We start from the raw sequence: 13542 nt of genomic DNA, 5'->3' as shown, positions 1-13542 counted from the left end.
GGAGCCTGCCAGTGTTGCCCTCCCCATCAGTGCTGCCCATCATAGCCATCTATCAGTGCCACCCACCAGTGCCCATTATTGCCCACCAGTGCCGCCTATCAGTGCCCTTCAATGCCACCTGTCAGTGCCCACCAGTGCTGCCTATCAGTGCCACCCCATCAGTGCCTGTCAGTGCGGCCTCATCAGTGCAGTAAAAAACTTATCTATTTACAAAATTTTATAACCTAAACAAAAAAAAAACTTTTTTTTTTTTAACTTTTCAGTCTTTTTTTTATTTGTGTAGCAAAAAAGAAAAAAACCTTGTGGATGATCAAATACCACCAAAAGAGAGCTCTATTTGTGGGGGGAAAAAATGGCATAAATTTAGGTACAGAGTTGCATGACCGCGCTATTGTCATTCAAAATTAACCACTTCAATACAGGGTGTAACTGCCCTGTATTGAAGTGGTTAACCCCCCCCCCAGCAAAATGTATATCCAGAAGTATTGGTGACTGGCCTATTGTTCTATGGCAAGTAAAAACAAAAACAAAAAAACTTAAGTCCTATTTCTAATTGGAGCTTACACTCCCCACCTTCAAGTGACAGCTCTGGGCCAATCACAGGAGGTGGGTCAAATAGTATTCTATACCCAGAAGTACCCAATGTTTTCTTAGATGCTGGCAGCTGAATAGTGACTTGGGAGCAAAGGGAAGAGTGGTTTTAAAGTGAGCTTGAGGCTTTTTTCCTGTATTGCTATTCTGCTTGTTACTGACCTGTTCTTTTTCTGCAAGGTTTCAGGGTCCCGTTCTGCTGATCAGGAGAACAAATGATGAAATTATCACAACTACGTAAGTATGACAGTTGTCAGCATGAGAGCAATTTCTACATGTGGCTGCCTTATTGACTCACTGTTCTTCACAGAACCCCAGAGGACATTGCATCGAATCGGGGAAACGACCTTCTTCTCGGTCTGCTGCAGAGCCGGTAAGGAAGACCAACCAGGCAAATGTACAGGGATACAGCAGAAATGTACTTGGCTGTGCTTGGCATCTATACCTGTTGAGTCAGTACCCTGGCAGGCTACGGGTTTGTTTCAAGCCTCCTGGACAGTACTGCTTATTGTATTATTGTCCAGTAAAGCTTGTACCAACCTTCCATTAAGGTCCCTGTACAATTTGATGCCAGTAAACTGTGAATTTAATCTTTCTGCATTGATTATTCTCATAATCAGCCTTTGTTTTTTCTGATGTGTCTTCATATCCTTAGTTATCCCAATGTGATGACAGAAGAGGGGCGGAGGGCGGTGAAGATGTGGCTTGGAGCCGCCACTCCAGAGCAAGAAGGTGAGCGTCCATCTTTTTATGTTCTCATTTTAAATGTAGCTGGTTCTGGATAGATAAGGAGATGGCTAATACTCTGCCAGAGTTTTACTGCCCATCCAGGTTCAAGTATATGAGAATATTTCTTCCTCCTAACCTGCACCGTTGCCTGGTGTCACCAAGACTCTAAGTGAGGGGAAATATGCCCAACAGGGACATAGCAATAAAACCCTAACCAGATTCTCTAAACTTTCCCCACTACATCCAGAAGCTAGAAAAAAAGGGCTTGTCTGGACTTCTTCTTTCAATAAGGCAATAGACAGACATATTTTTCAGTGGATAAGCAGTTGACCAAAAGGACAGATATCAGAGCGTGGGGTCTTTTTGATCCCAGTTCTCTCCCTAAAGAGGACCGGTCATCCCTTATTTCTATTACAAGGGGTGTTTACATTCCTTGTAATAGGGAAAAAAAGTGATTAAAAAAAAATGTATTAAAGGGACAGTGAAAAAATAAAAGTAAGATAAATTTAAAACGCAACCCCCCCTTATATACATCATGCACGCATATGTAAACAGTATTCGCTCCACACATGAGGTATCGCCACAAATGTTAAAGCGAGAGCAATAATTCTAGCACTAGAACTCCTCTGTAACACTAAACAGGTAACCTGTAACGGCGTTTAAAGCGTACCTATGGAGATTAAGTACCGCAATTTGTCGCCATTCCACGAGTATGCACAATTTTAAAGCGTGATATGTTTGGTATCTGTTTATTGATCATTGGGGTAAATATTGTGGGTTTTTTTTTTTTTTTTTTAATTATAAACAACTTCAGCTCCGGAAGGTTTACCCCAACCCTTCATGACCAGGCCATTATTTCCGATACGGCACTGCGTTATTTTAACTGACAATTGCGCGGTCATGAGACGCTGTACCCAAAAAAAACGATGTCCTTTTTTTCCCACAAATCTAGAGCTTTCTTTTGGTGGCATTTGATCATCTCTGTGTTTGTTTGTGTTTGTTTGTGTTTGTTTTGTTTTGTTTTTCTGCGCTATATACAAAAAAAGACTGATTAATTTAAAAAAAAAAAAACGTTTTTACTTTTTATGCTATAAAACATACTTGATAAAAAATCTAATTTCTTCAATTTAGGCCAAAAAGTATTCTGCTACATATTTTTGGTAAAAAAAAAAACTCCCAATAAGTGTATATTGATTGTAGACTCTATAACTGTTGCGCAAACCAAATTATGGGAATATATTTATGGAATTTTTATTTATTTTTATTTTTTAGTAGTAATGGCAATCAGTGACATTGTGGTGGACAAATCTGACACTAAATTAAACTTTTGATACTTTTGTTTGGGACCAGTGACACTAATACAGTGATCAGTGCTAAAAAAAAAACGCACTGCCACTGTACTTATGACACTGGCAGGGAAGGGGGTTAACATCAGGGGTGATCAAAGGATTAAATGTGTTCCCTGGGAGTGCTTTCTCTCTGTGTGGAGGGTGCTTGTACTGGGGAAAGACAGAGATCCGTGTTCCTGCTTAGCAGAATCACAAGATTTCCCCTTCCCCCCTCTCACAGAACGGTGGTCTGCCTTTGTTTACATAGACAGACCGCTGTTCTACCTCTCTCCTGAATGATTGTAAGGTGCCAGACCTGCTGATTGGCTCCCGCTGTGTCCAATAACAGCAGGTTGCTGGCGGTGCGCACCCCAGACTCATTGCACTAAATCACTTGCAGGTATGTGATTTTGTGCAGGAGGGCAGCGCTGCCGCAGTATATGTGTGGGGAGGTTAAAGTGTATTTTTTCCAAAAAAATTGCATTTGCAAAACCACTGCAATAATACTGTGTGATATAAAAAAAAATTGCAACGATCGCCATTTTATTCCCTAGGGCAGTGATGGTGAACCTTGGCACCCCAGATGTTTTGGAACTAGATTTCCCATGATGCTCAACTACACTGCAGAGTGCATGAGCATCATGGGAAATGTAGTTCCAAAACATCTGGGGGGCCAAGGTTCCCCATCACTGTCCTAGGGTCTCTGCAAAAAAAAAAAAATGTATGTGTTAGGGGTATAGAAGTAATTTTCTGGCAAAGAATACTGATTTAAACTTGTAAACAAAAAGTGCAATAAAAAACTTGGTCTTCAAGTGGTTAAACAGGGATTATTTGGAACAAAACAGTCACTAGTGTACTACAAGGCTCTACTAGGTCCTGTTCTATTTAAAATGTAAATGATGTGCAGTAACTGAAGACCTGGCGGGTAAAGGTACTGGAAGTCATTTTGCTGGTGTGCAATGAAGTGGATTTACCTGGAGGTGTTTGTAATGCTGGAAGATTGGTAAAAACAGTAGAAAGTGCAGTGTTGTTTTTTTTTTTTTTTTTTTTGGGTTTACAAAAGCAAAATAATGCACCTTAAGGCTCGGTTCACACTATTGCGATGCGGGAAGGCTGCGAATTCGCAGCCTGTTCCCGCATCGCACACGCACCCCCGGCAGTTCACACTGCCATATGCGATCCGCTGGGGGTGTCAATGTAATCTTAACGACACCCCCAGTTTGATCGCATATCGCAGTGCGATCGTGTAGTTCGCACAGGATCGGATCGCACAAGTGTGAACCGCTGTGCGATCCGATCCTGATGCGGCAGCAAAAATGCCTCCTGTGCGTCTTTGCTGCGGGTGCGGTGCGAATTTAGCCATACAAACTGTATGGCTAAACTCGCACCGCACAGCTGATCGCATGTCATGTCGGAGCAGTGCGCTCCGACATGACATGCGAACCCGGCACACGCAGAAGTGTGAACCGGGTCTAAGATAAATATTATTCTGATAGAGTACAGTGTTGACCAGAACTACAGATGAAAAAGATTTGGGGTTCTTATTCCATGATTGCAGAATGAGTAAACGGTGTGACCAGGCAGTGGGGAAAGCGAATAGAATTTTGGGGTATATCACTAGAGGGATCACCAGAAGAAGAAAGGAGGTCTGGATTCCCTTGTATAGATCTTTAGTTAGACCTTATTCAAAAAATTGTGTTTAGTTCTGTAGACCTCGCTTAACAAAAATACATTTATAAGAAGGGATCCAGAGATGGGCAACAAAACCGGTTTTATTCTTCCAGACTTTTTATTCCTGATCGGAGACACAACTGAAACCTTTAAATAGATAAATAATGTGGCTATTAAGGTTCAGTAGGACTGATTTTCAGTATGAAGATAAGGTTCAGTAGGACTGTATTTTCAGTATGAAGATAGGGTTCAGTAGGACTGATTCTCCGTATGAAGATAATGTTCAGTAGGACTGTATTTTCAGTATGAAGATAATGTTCAGTAGGACTGTATTTTCAGTATGAAGATAGGGTTCAGTAGGACTGTATTTTCAGTATGAAGCCAAGGTTCAGTAGGACTGATTTTCAGTATGAAGATAAGGTTCAGTAGGACTGTATTTTCAGTATGAAGATAGGGTTCAGTAGGACTGATTCTCCGTATGAAGATAATGTTCAGTAGGACTGTATTTTCAGTATGAAGATAATGTTCAGTAGGACTGTATTTTCAGTATGAAGATAGGGTTCAGTAGGACTGTATTTTCAGTATGAAGCCAAGGTTCAGTAGGACTGATTTTCAGTATGAGGATAAGGTTCAGTAGGACTGATTTTCAGTATGAAGATAAGGTTCAGTAGGACTGATTTTCAGTATGAAGATAAGGTTCAGTAGGACTGATTTTCAGTATGAAGATAAGGTTCAGTAGGACTGATTTTCAGTATGAGGATAAGGTTCAGTAGGACTGATTTTCAGTATGAAGATAAGGTTCAGTAGGACTGATTTTCAGTATGAAGCCAAGGTTCAGTAGGACTGATTTTCAGTATGAAGATAAGGTTCAGTAGGACGTATTTTCAGTATGAAGATAAGGTTCAGTAGGACGTATTTTCAGTATGAAGCCAAGGTTCAGTAGGACTGATTTTCAGTATGAAGATAAGGTTCAGTAGGACGTATTTTCAGTATGAAGATAAGGTTCAGTAGGACTGATTTTCAGTATGAAGATAAGGTTCAGTATGACTGATTTTCAGTATGAGGATAAGGTTCAGTAGGACTGATTTTCAGTATGAAGATGAGGTTCAGTAGGACTGATTTTCAGTATGAAGATGAGGTTCAGTAGGACTGATTTTCAGTATGAAGATGAGGTTCAGTAGGACTGATTTTCAGTATGAAGATAATGTTCAGTAGGACTGATTTTCAATATGAAGCCAAGATCAAGAACACGGGGGTCATGACCTCAAACTAACAGTAGGAAAGTTCAAAGTATTTAATAAAAGAGTAGCTGATTCTTTGAGCAAACCTCTAGGTAGTGAATCAATTAACTGTAATTCAGTAAAACAAAAAGGGTAGACTCAAGGAAAGTCTTGGGTCTTTTTTTGCTGCCATCCATCATCCATCTTTCTATGCAGCGTAGAAGGCACTCATCCAGGCAGAGCAGGTTGTTAAATGGCTGACATCCCTAGTTATGGCAACAATGAAACCCCCCCCCCCCCCCCCCTAAGGGAACGGGACTCTAAAGGCCAAAAGTAACACCACAAATGTTAATTTAAAAAAATGAATTTTATTAAAGCACATTAAAATCAACATGATCACATATACATGAAACATAATATTGGAATGTAAAAACTTGTCATGATGACATGATCACAAAAAAGATGGTAGAGCATTGGTTTCCAGTAGACACCCTAGGGCAGTGATGGCGAACCTTGGCACCCCAGATATTTTGGAACTACATTTACCATGGTGCTCCTGTACTCTGCAGTGTAGTTGAGCATCATGGTAAATGTAGTTCCAAAACATCTGGGGTGCCAAGGTTTGCCATCACTGCCCTAAAGTGTCGGGTGTCTTCTGGAAACCAATGCTCTACCATCTTTTTGTGATCATGACAAGTTTTTACATTCCAATATTATGTTTTATGTATATGTTATGTTGATTTTAATATGCTTTAATAAAATTCATTATTTTTAATTAACATTTGTGGTGTTACTTTTGGCCTTTAAAGTCCTGTTCCCTTAGGGGGGTTTTTCATTGTTCTCTTTCTATGCAGGGTGCAATAAATCAGTTACTGGACAGTGAGATCTCATTGTGCTGACTCCTGTACACATATGGAGGGAAATGTAGTAGTACCTTGTATATATTTATTGCTGTTAACCTTATTGAGCTTTGGTTCGCACTGCATGTGATATGTGATTTGCACAGGATTTGGGCCTATTCATTTTGGATTGCTCAAATCTCATCGCATCCATATGAAAAAGATGCGGGCAGCTTTTTTTTTTTTTTTTTTTTTTTTTTTATGTTCACACTGAAACTAGATAGCATGGGTGTGTACACCCATGCGATCCCGTTCAGATAGACACACTGCATTTTGCAACCTGTTTTTTGGGGTGGTGTTAACGTTTAAGTGACACCCGCAGCAGATCGCATGTACAGAGTGCAATTGCTATGCACACCGCATCAGTGTAAACGAGGGCTCATGGAAACACATAAGTGCTCTGGAGCCCCTGTTTTTGCATGAGTATCTGCTTCTTTGCAACTGTTCGTTTTTTTTTTTTTTTTTTAATCAAATAAACCAGCCATGACAGAAATACTGCATACTTGTTTCGGAAATGACTTTCTGTAGCTGTCAAGCTAACGTTTTGAGGTAGTAAATCCCTAACCCAGAGCAAATTGGCATTTAGGGTGACCTGCCTTTACTAGCTGAATACTAGTTATAGGTCACTGGCTTACAACGCAGTGGGACTAGATGATGGCTTTGACATCAGGTAAAAAATGTGTTGTCAGTGGCCCATGTTTATCATTTACAGATTTTTTACCCTTTTTTTTTTCTCTTCACACAGCCTCTGTATTCAGCCAGTATGGAGTAGAAGAGGACTGGTGTCTGTCTGTGCTTCAGTCTTATAAGTCAGAGAACTCAGGGCACTTTCCATGGTCTGTAGGTAAGTCCTGACAATAAGGCTTAAAGCAGAACTCCAGCCCTTGAACACACACACACGCCCAGGGTCTTCTGACTAGTCTGGTGACATCACAGGTTCTGAGTGCCTTTACTGCCGTTGTACTTTGGCCAGGCTTCATGATGACCTCTCACCAGTAAGTGGGTCCATGGCAGACAGGGTTTAGAGGAAGTAGACTGAATGATGCTGGGTTTCATTCAACCTGGAGGAGTGATCAGATCTAGTGATGAAGTATAGTACAGCTTTATATCGAATATTGCAGGAGGCAAACTTTTTTTCATTTTTTTTCCCCCTCTTAACTGAGGTTATAATTAAAAGAATCATTAAATAAAGGTGACCAAGGGGTGGTTAGATTGTTACTGTAACCCTGTAGGAGGAGTTTGAAGTGATTTGTAAAGGCTTGTTATTTAAAAAAAAAAAGAAAAAAAAAGTCACCTGCCTGCTCTGTGGAGTAGTTTTGCAGCCCTGATCTCTTCTCATCAGGTCTCCCGATGCTGCTCCTGCCGAGTGCCCCCAGAGAAAGCAGCTTGCTGTGGGGGCACCCCAAGTGCACTCACTCCTGAGCCACTGCTCTGCGGGTCTATTCATACACACACAACCACAGCTCAGGCCCACCCGCTCTCTCTCCTCATTGGCTGTGATTGACAGCAGTGGGACCCTTTTGGCTTCCGCTGCTCTCAGCCAATGGGGAGGGAGACTCCCCTGAAAACAAAGACTCTTGTGCACATTGCTGGATTGGGATAGAGCTTGGGTAAGTAGTAAGTATTAAGGGTAGGTTGCTGCACAGAGAAGGTTTTTATACTTTCCTGCATGGAATGCAGAAAGGTAAAAAACCTTGAGCCTTTAGAACTACTTTAAGAGGAAGCAGTGATTATTTTTAGAATTGGTAGAAGCTATTTTAAAGGATATTTTACTGAAGGTACCCCTAAAATCATCCATCATTATGGCATCAGAACCTTGCACAGCTAATGGGAAACAAAAACACTCATTTTGCTACCGATCAGATAACTGGTTACTGTGGGGAGCTTTGTGCTGGTTATGGCAAGACTGGTGGCAGTTAAGACCTCATCCTTCAGAAAGTCCTATGGGCCTCTAGCTGGATTGTGTGATAATTAACAACCCTCTAGAACAGGGGTCTTCAAACTATGGCCCTCCAGTTGTTCAGGAACTACAATTCCCATCATGCCTAGTCATGTCTGTGAACGAGTTTTACAATGCCTCATGGGATGTGTAGTTCCGCAACAGCTGGAGGGCCGTAGTTTGAGGACCCCTGCTCTAGAACATTTGTTTGTTTAACCCTTTACCATCAGCACCAAAAGAGCAAACTTATGTGCCACGTATACTAGGGTTACAATAACCCCCGTTCCCGGAAAAACAATACATTGTAAAACATTCCAAGCAGAGAAAATACCATGCGCTTCCCATAGTCATCAGAAAACACAGAAGGGTTCTGGCTTGTTGGAGGCGTGTCTTCCTTGCACAGCTCCAAGAGCCACTTAACTTGATGGGGCTATGATCATAAAGGTCACTTTAGTCCTCTTTAAAATGGTGGTAGAGAATCTAGATAATCCAGAGGTTCCATCACAGCCATTCCCCGCCAGATTTTAATCAAACAATGTATGTTTGAAACAGCAATATTTTTCCTATTTGTTAGATTTAAAGGGACCCTGTACCTATATCCACAATGGTGAGATATTACACAATTTATTGATTTGTCTTTGTTCTATTTAGGAGAAGAGATGAGCATAGAAGGAAGACAGCAGCTGGCTCTGTATCTTGTATGTATTATGTCACTATTTTTTTTTTTTTCTTACATTCCAGTATTCTACCTCTGGCTTCTAATAAAACTACAGTCTTATCTTTTCTATCTGTACTCAGTCAATAGTGCCCTGATGTCCATTTCCCTTTCCCTTAAGAGGCCATACAAGACTTGCTCTTCAGAAGCACACATTGGTCTGTTGCTGATTAATTACAAACCCAAGCACCTTTAAAACTAATGATTTTTAGTGTTGGCCACATGAAAGCATTCCTGAAATCCTTCACAATTTCTATAATAAACTGTGGTTAGTAAGTATTATGGACAATGTAATGTTGTAATGTAAATTGCTGCGTTGTTCAGTCGTGGACTGTTAATTGCAGACTTCCAAGGAGGTATATACTGAGATTTGCTGCTGTGGCTGGAAATGGACTATGCAGTTTGGGTCTAAGTAGGGATCGACCGATTATCGGCAAAGCCCATATATATCGGGGGCCGATATGCACTTTCCCTGATATATCTGAATCAGCCCCTGAGGTTACCGATATTGCCGATATTTAGGGAAAGTGCTTGTACCAAAATGATGACTGCAGCTAGAGGCATCACCCCAGTACTGGTGTCCATAGCCGACGGTCGGCTGTCTTGTAACGACAACCAGCTTTCATTACAAGGAGCAGGAGGGGATGTTGCACCTCAACCCCAACCCCCCCGCGCCACCTCTCGCGACTCGCCCGGGTCTCTCGTCCTACCGGGAGACCCGGACAACCAGCCTGCACAGCCACCGAAGAGAAGACCCGATCACAGCCGCATTTGGCCCTGTTGGGTCTCCATGTAAAAACCCGGAAATTATGTCATGACATCACTTCCGGGTACTCGGCACCAAATTCAAAAAAATTACAGCATTCAAAACAGCCAAACTTGGCATTTTTAATGCTTTTCATTGCTGAGGAGGGGTTTGGGGTCTTTTAGACACCCCCAGATACCTCCAGGAGAGTACCAGTCAAAAAAAAAAAAATGTTTTTTTTCTATAATGTACGAAAATATCAGCCGATATGCGATGACCAAAATATCGGTATCGGCAATAAAAAAAAAACGATATCGGTCGATCACTAGGTCCAAGTACATGACGGTGCAATTTCTATAAAGGAAATAAGATAAATAGACAGGCTGTCATTGCTGAATTCTCCTTTTGCAACATACTTGTTGCCTGGCTTCAATGCAAATTCTTTGGCTTTCTGAGCCTCGGACCCGGTACGAGTGCAGAGAGGTGGGATTCTGACACTTCGTTTGCTGCAGCATCACTCATGAACTCGTGCTCTCTTGTGGGCTTGTGTCTGTGGCATAGTTTGACATCAGTTTGGAGATGCTTCTGAGACCATTCAGAATTCATTGCCGAGTGCATTTGACTTCTTCATCTGACCTGCTTCAATTAGGTTAGCAGTCCCATAGACTTGTATAGCAATGCAAAACCCATCTGCTGTGAGCAAAAGCCAGTTGACAAAGGCCCTTATTGTCAAACATTTTCTGAAGGTATGCTATATAACTACCGGCACATAGGGGCTTTTGCAGGCTCGTCTTTGCCCCCCTTACTCATCTTGCAGCCTTTTTACAATCCCCAGAGAGCAGCTGTATAGCAAAAAATGTAAACCACTTTACCTTCAGAAGTCTAATTTTCATGAGGGCTGCCCATACAGACAATGACATTGATCCTCCTTTTCCAATTGGCTATACATATTTTTTTCTATTGACATTGCTTTCACTACTGATATACAGGTGCATCCCATAAAATGAGAATATCATTAAAAAGTTAATTTTCAGTAATTCAATTCAAAAAGTGAAACTCCTTATATTAAATAGATTCATTACTCACAAAGTGATATATTTCAAGCATTTCTTTCTTTTAATTTTGAGGATTATGGTTTACAGCTAGTGAAAACACAAAATTCAATATCTCAGAAAATTAGAATATTACAGAAGACCAATAAAAAAAAAAGGATTTTGAATACAAAAATGTTTGCTTACTGAAAAGTATGTCCATGTACAGTATAGTATGCACCCAATAACTGGTTGGGGCTTCTTTTGCATGAATTACTCCATCAATGCGTTGTGGCATGGAGGCGATCAGCCTGTGGCACTGCTGAGGTGGTATGATGGGGGCTTTCAGCTCATCTGTATTGTTGGGTCTAGTATCTCATCTTCCTCTTGACAATACCCAAGATTCTCTATGGGGTTTAGGTCAGGCGAGTTTGCTAGCCAGTCAAGCACAGTGATACCATGATCATTAAACCAGGTATTGGTACTTTTGGCAGTGTGGGCAGGTGCCAAGTCCTGCTGGAAAATGAAATCCGCATCTCCATAAAGGAGAGGGAAACATGAAGTGCTCGAGAATTTCCTAGTAGAGGGCTGTGCTAATGACAGTCCATGATGATTTGAGGAGCCAGGTCATCTGCTGGTGTTGGTCCACTGTGTTATATCAAGGCCAAAGTCAGTGCAGCCCTCTGACTTCTAGAGAACGTCATGCTTCATACACTGTATAGGCCAAAAGTTTGTGCACACTCATTTATGACACCAACATTGTATAGATAAAAGTATGCGGCCATCTCTCCAAAAGAGTGAGTTCTGGTGTCTTTCTTTAACAAGTAGAAAAGTTTTAATAAATAGTGCACAGAATGATGGTACAATGGCAGTCTGTACAGTACAAAACTGCACCCAGAAAAAGGCTTTCATTAGTAAGGCAGTTTCATTGGCACATCAGGCATTAGGTCCATTGTGAATACAGAATAAAGCACATGCAGTTACTACAGACATCCGTGTAAAATGAAACCGCTCTAACAGCACGAAGATATATATATAGGAGAGAGATTCTTTTTTTTTTTTTTTTTTTTTTTTATTGAATATTCAAGTTTACAACAAAAGGCAATGAATTGATATACTGTAGCTCTGCAATAAGACTTAGCAGGGTGCTTACCATTTGAGAGGGTGGCACGCATAGCAAGGGTGCTTCAACCTCCATTTTGGGAGGAGGAATTGCATACAGGGCCCTGTGTTCAGATGTATGATCGGGAAGCATTAATGCATTTGACACATTGGACAGGAGGGATAACAACAAATCTTCAAGCTTCCACCACAATAGAGGCTGACATCTGGGTAATTAAATGAGGGGCACCGTCACTCAAAGGGAGGTAACAACCCCCAGAGACTATATAATAAAAGGGGGTGCAGGACACCAGTAAAAGACCTTGGCACTAAGAAATTTAGTGGAGCTTTTGGAAGTATTTTATTGCAGCCCAATTTTCGCAGCTATGTCAACTACAGCATACTTATTACAGACTGGACTGGGTAACTTTAGAGGCCTAAGCATGTTCCCTGCTGCCCATAGACCTAGTGCTTTGGACCCCCTCCAGATATCGAAAGGCCATTTGGTGCCTCACGCTCTCCCATTCTCTTAATCTTTGGGACTTGCCTTTTAGATGATGGCCCCTTTTTGCTCCCCCCTAGGCATGTGATGGTATCAGATTTCCATGCTGGGAATAATTGATTAAGGTTTTGCCATGGTATACAGTATTATCATGGTATTCAATTGTATGATTTCAAGTGGCGGCGGCATAGTATACGTGGACCGCCCGGTAGGGATTTAGTCAGTATTCGCTCCAAAAGACGCACAGACATTTCCCCCCATTTTTTTTGGGGGGGTGGGGGGGTGCATGTTTTGGAGCGAAAAATACGTTGTTTTAAACTGCCCACAATAACAATAGCATGCTTATGCATTACCGCAATTTATCGCATTATCGAAAAACGGCACATCTCTACTCCAGCCCCCCCCACACACTCCCCAGTAGTGCCCTTTTTATTCAATAATCCACAATTTTCCTCCAGGTATGTCACCTGCTCATTTTCACTGGTGGACGAATAAGGGACTTTATCACATTGGAAACCTCCTTGACCATAGAGGGGTGTGCCCACCTTCGTATTTTGTGCAGGATTTCGAGATGCCCCCAGCTGAGAGCTTCCGCTTACAACAAAGACATAATTTTCTTTGCTCCTTGCGGAAGAAAAGTCCTGATCTGGTAGTTCAAACACATTTTGAAAACAGATGTATACAAGAGACTCTCCAGCGGGGCTGCATCTCTATGCTGTACAAATCTTTTGTCTCCTTTTCATCAAAACTCCCCTATCAAATTGCTTAGGAAAGGGACCTGGGCATGGCCCTTATGGTGGAGGATTGGCGATCCTGGACTGCACGCCTACACAAGGGCATTATGAATGTTCCTCTGATTGAGGCAGGGTACAACGTTTTTGCCAGAAGGCATTTTTTACCAGAATGCCTTGCTACGATGTATACCTGGATTCATCACCCTCCTGTTTGAGGCTTTGGCCAGGTAGGTTCTGTCCTCCATGTGTGGTGGACCTGCCCCAAGGTCCAACGTTTTTGGATACGGGTACACTCCTTAATCTACTCAGTCACTACAGTTAGCATTACAAAAGATCC

The 13542-nt window shown here is 41.6% G+C and overlaps 1 protein-coding gene across 1 annotated transcript in view; it reads left to right on the top strand.

Annotated features, from left to right (window-relative positions):
* Positions 1–13542, top strand: part of ABHD16A (abhydrolase domain containing 16A, phospholipase) — a 54780-nt gene that overhangs the window by 39220 nt on the left and 2018 nt on the right. The window contains exons 15-19 of the mRNA XM_082264003.1: positions 772–828; positions 902–964; positions 1247–1323; positions 7184–7282; positions 9029–9075. Coding sequence (XP_082120129.1) covers positions 772–828; positions 902–964; positions 1247–1323; positions 7184–7282; positions 9029–9075 — 343 coding nt within the window. The remainder of the gene's footprint in view (positions 1–771; positions 829–901; positions 965–1246; positions 1324–7183; positions 7283–9028; positions 9076–13542) is intronic.

Source organism: Pelophylax lessonae (genome assembly GCF_965119305.1).
Source record: "Pelophylax lessonae genome assembly, chromosome: 7".
Taxonomy (NCBI): domain Eukaryota; kingdom Metazoa; phylum Chordata; class Amphibia; order Anura; family Ranidae; genus Pelophylax; species Pelophylax lessonae.
Note: the sequence above shows the minus strand (reverse complement) of the source record. Positions and strands in the feature narration are given on the sequence as shown.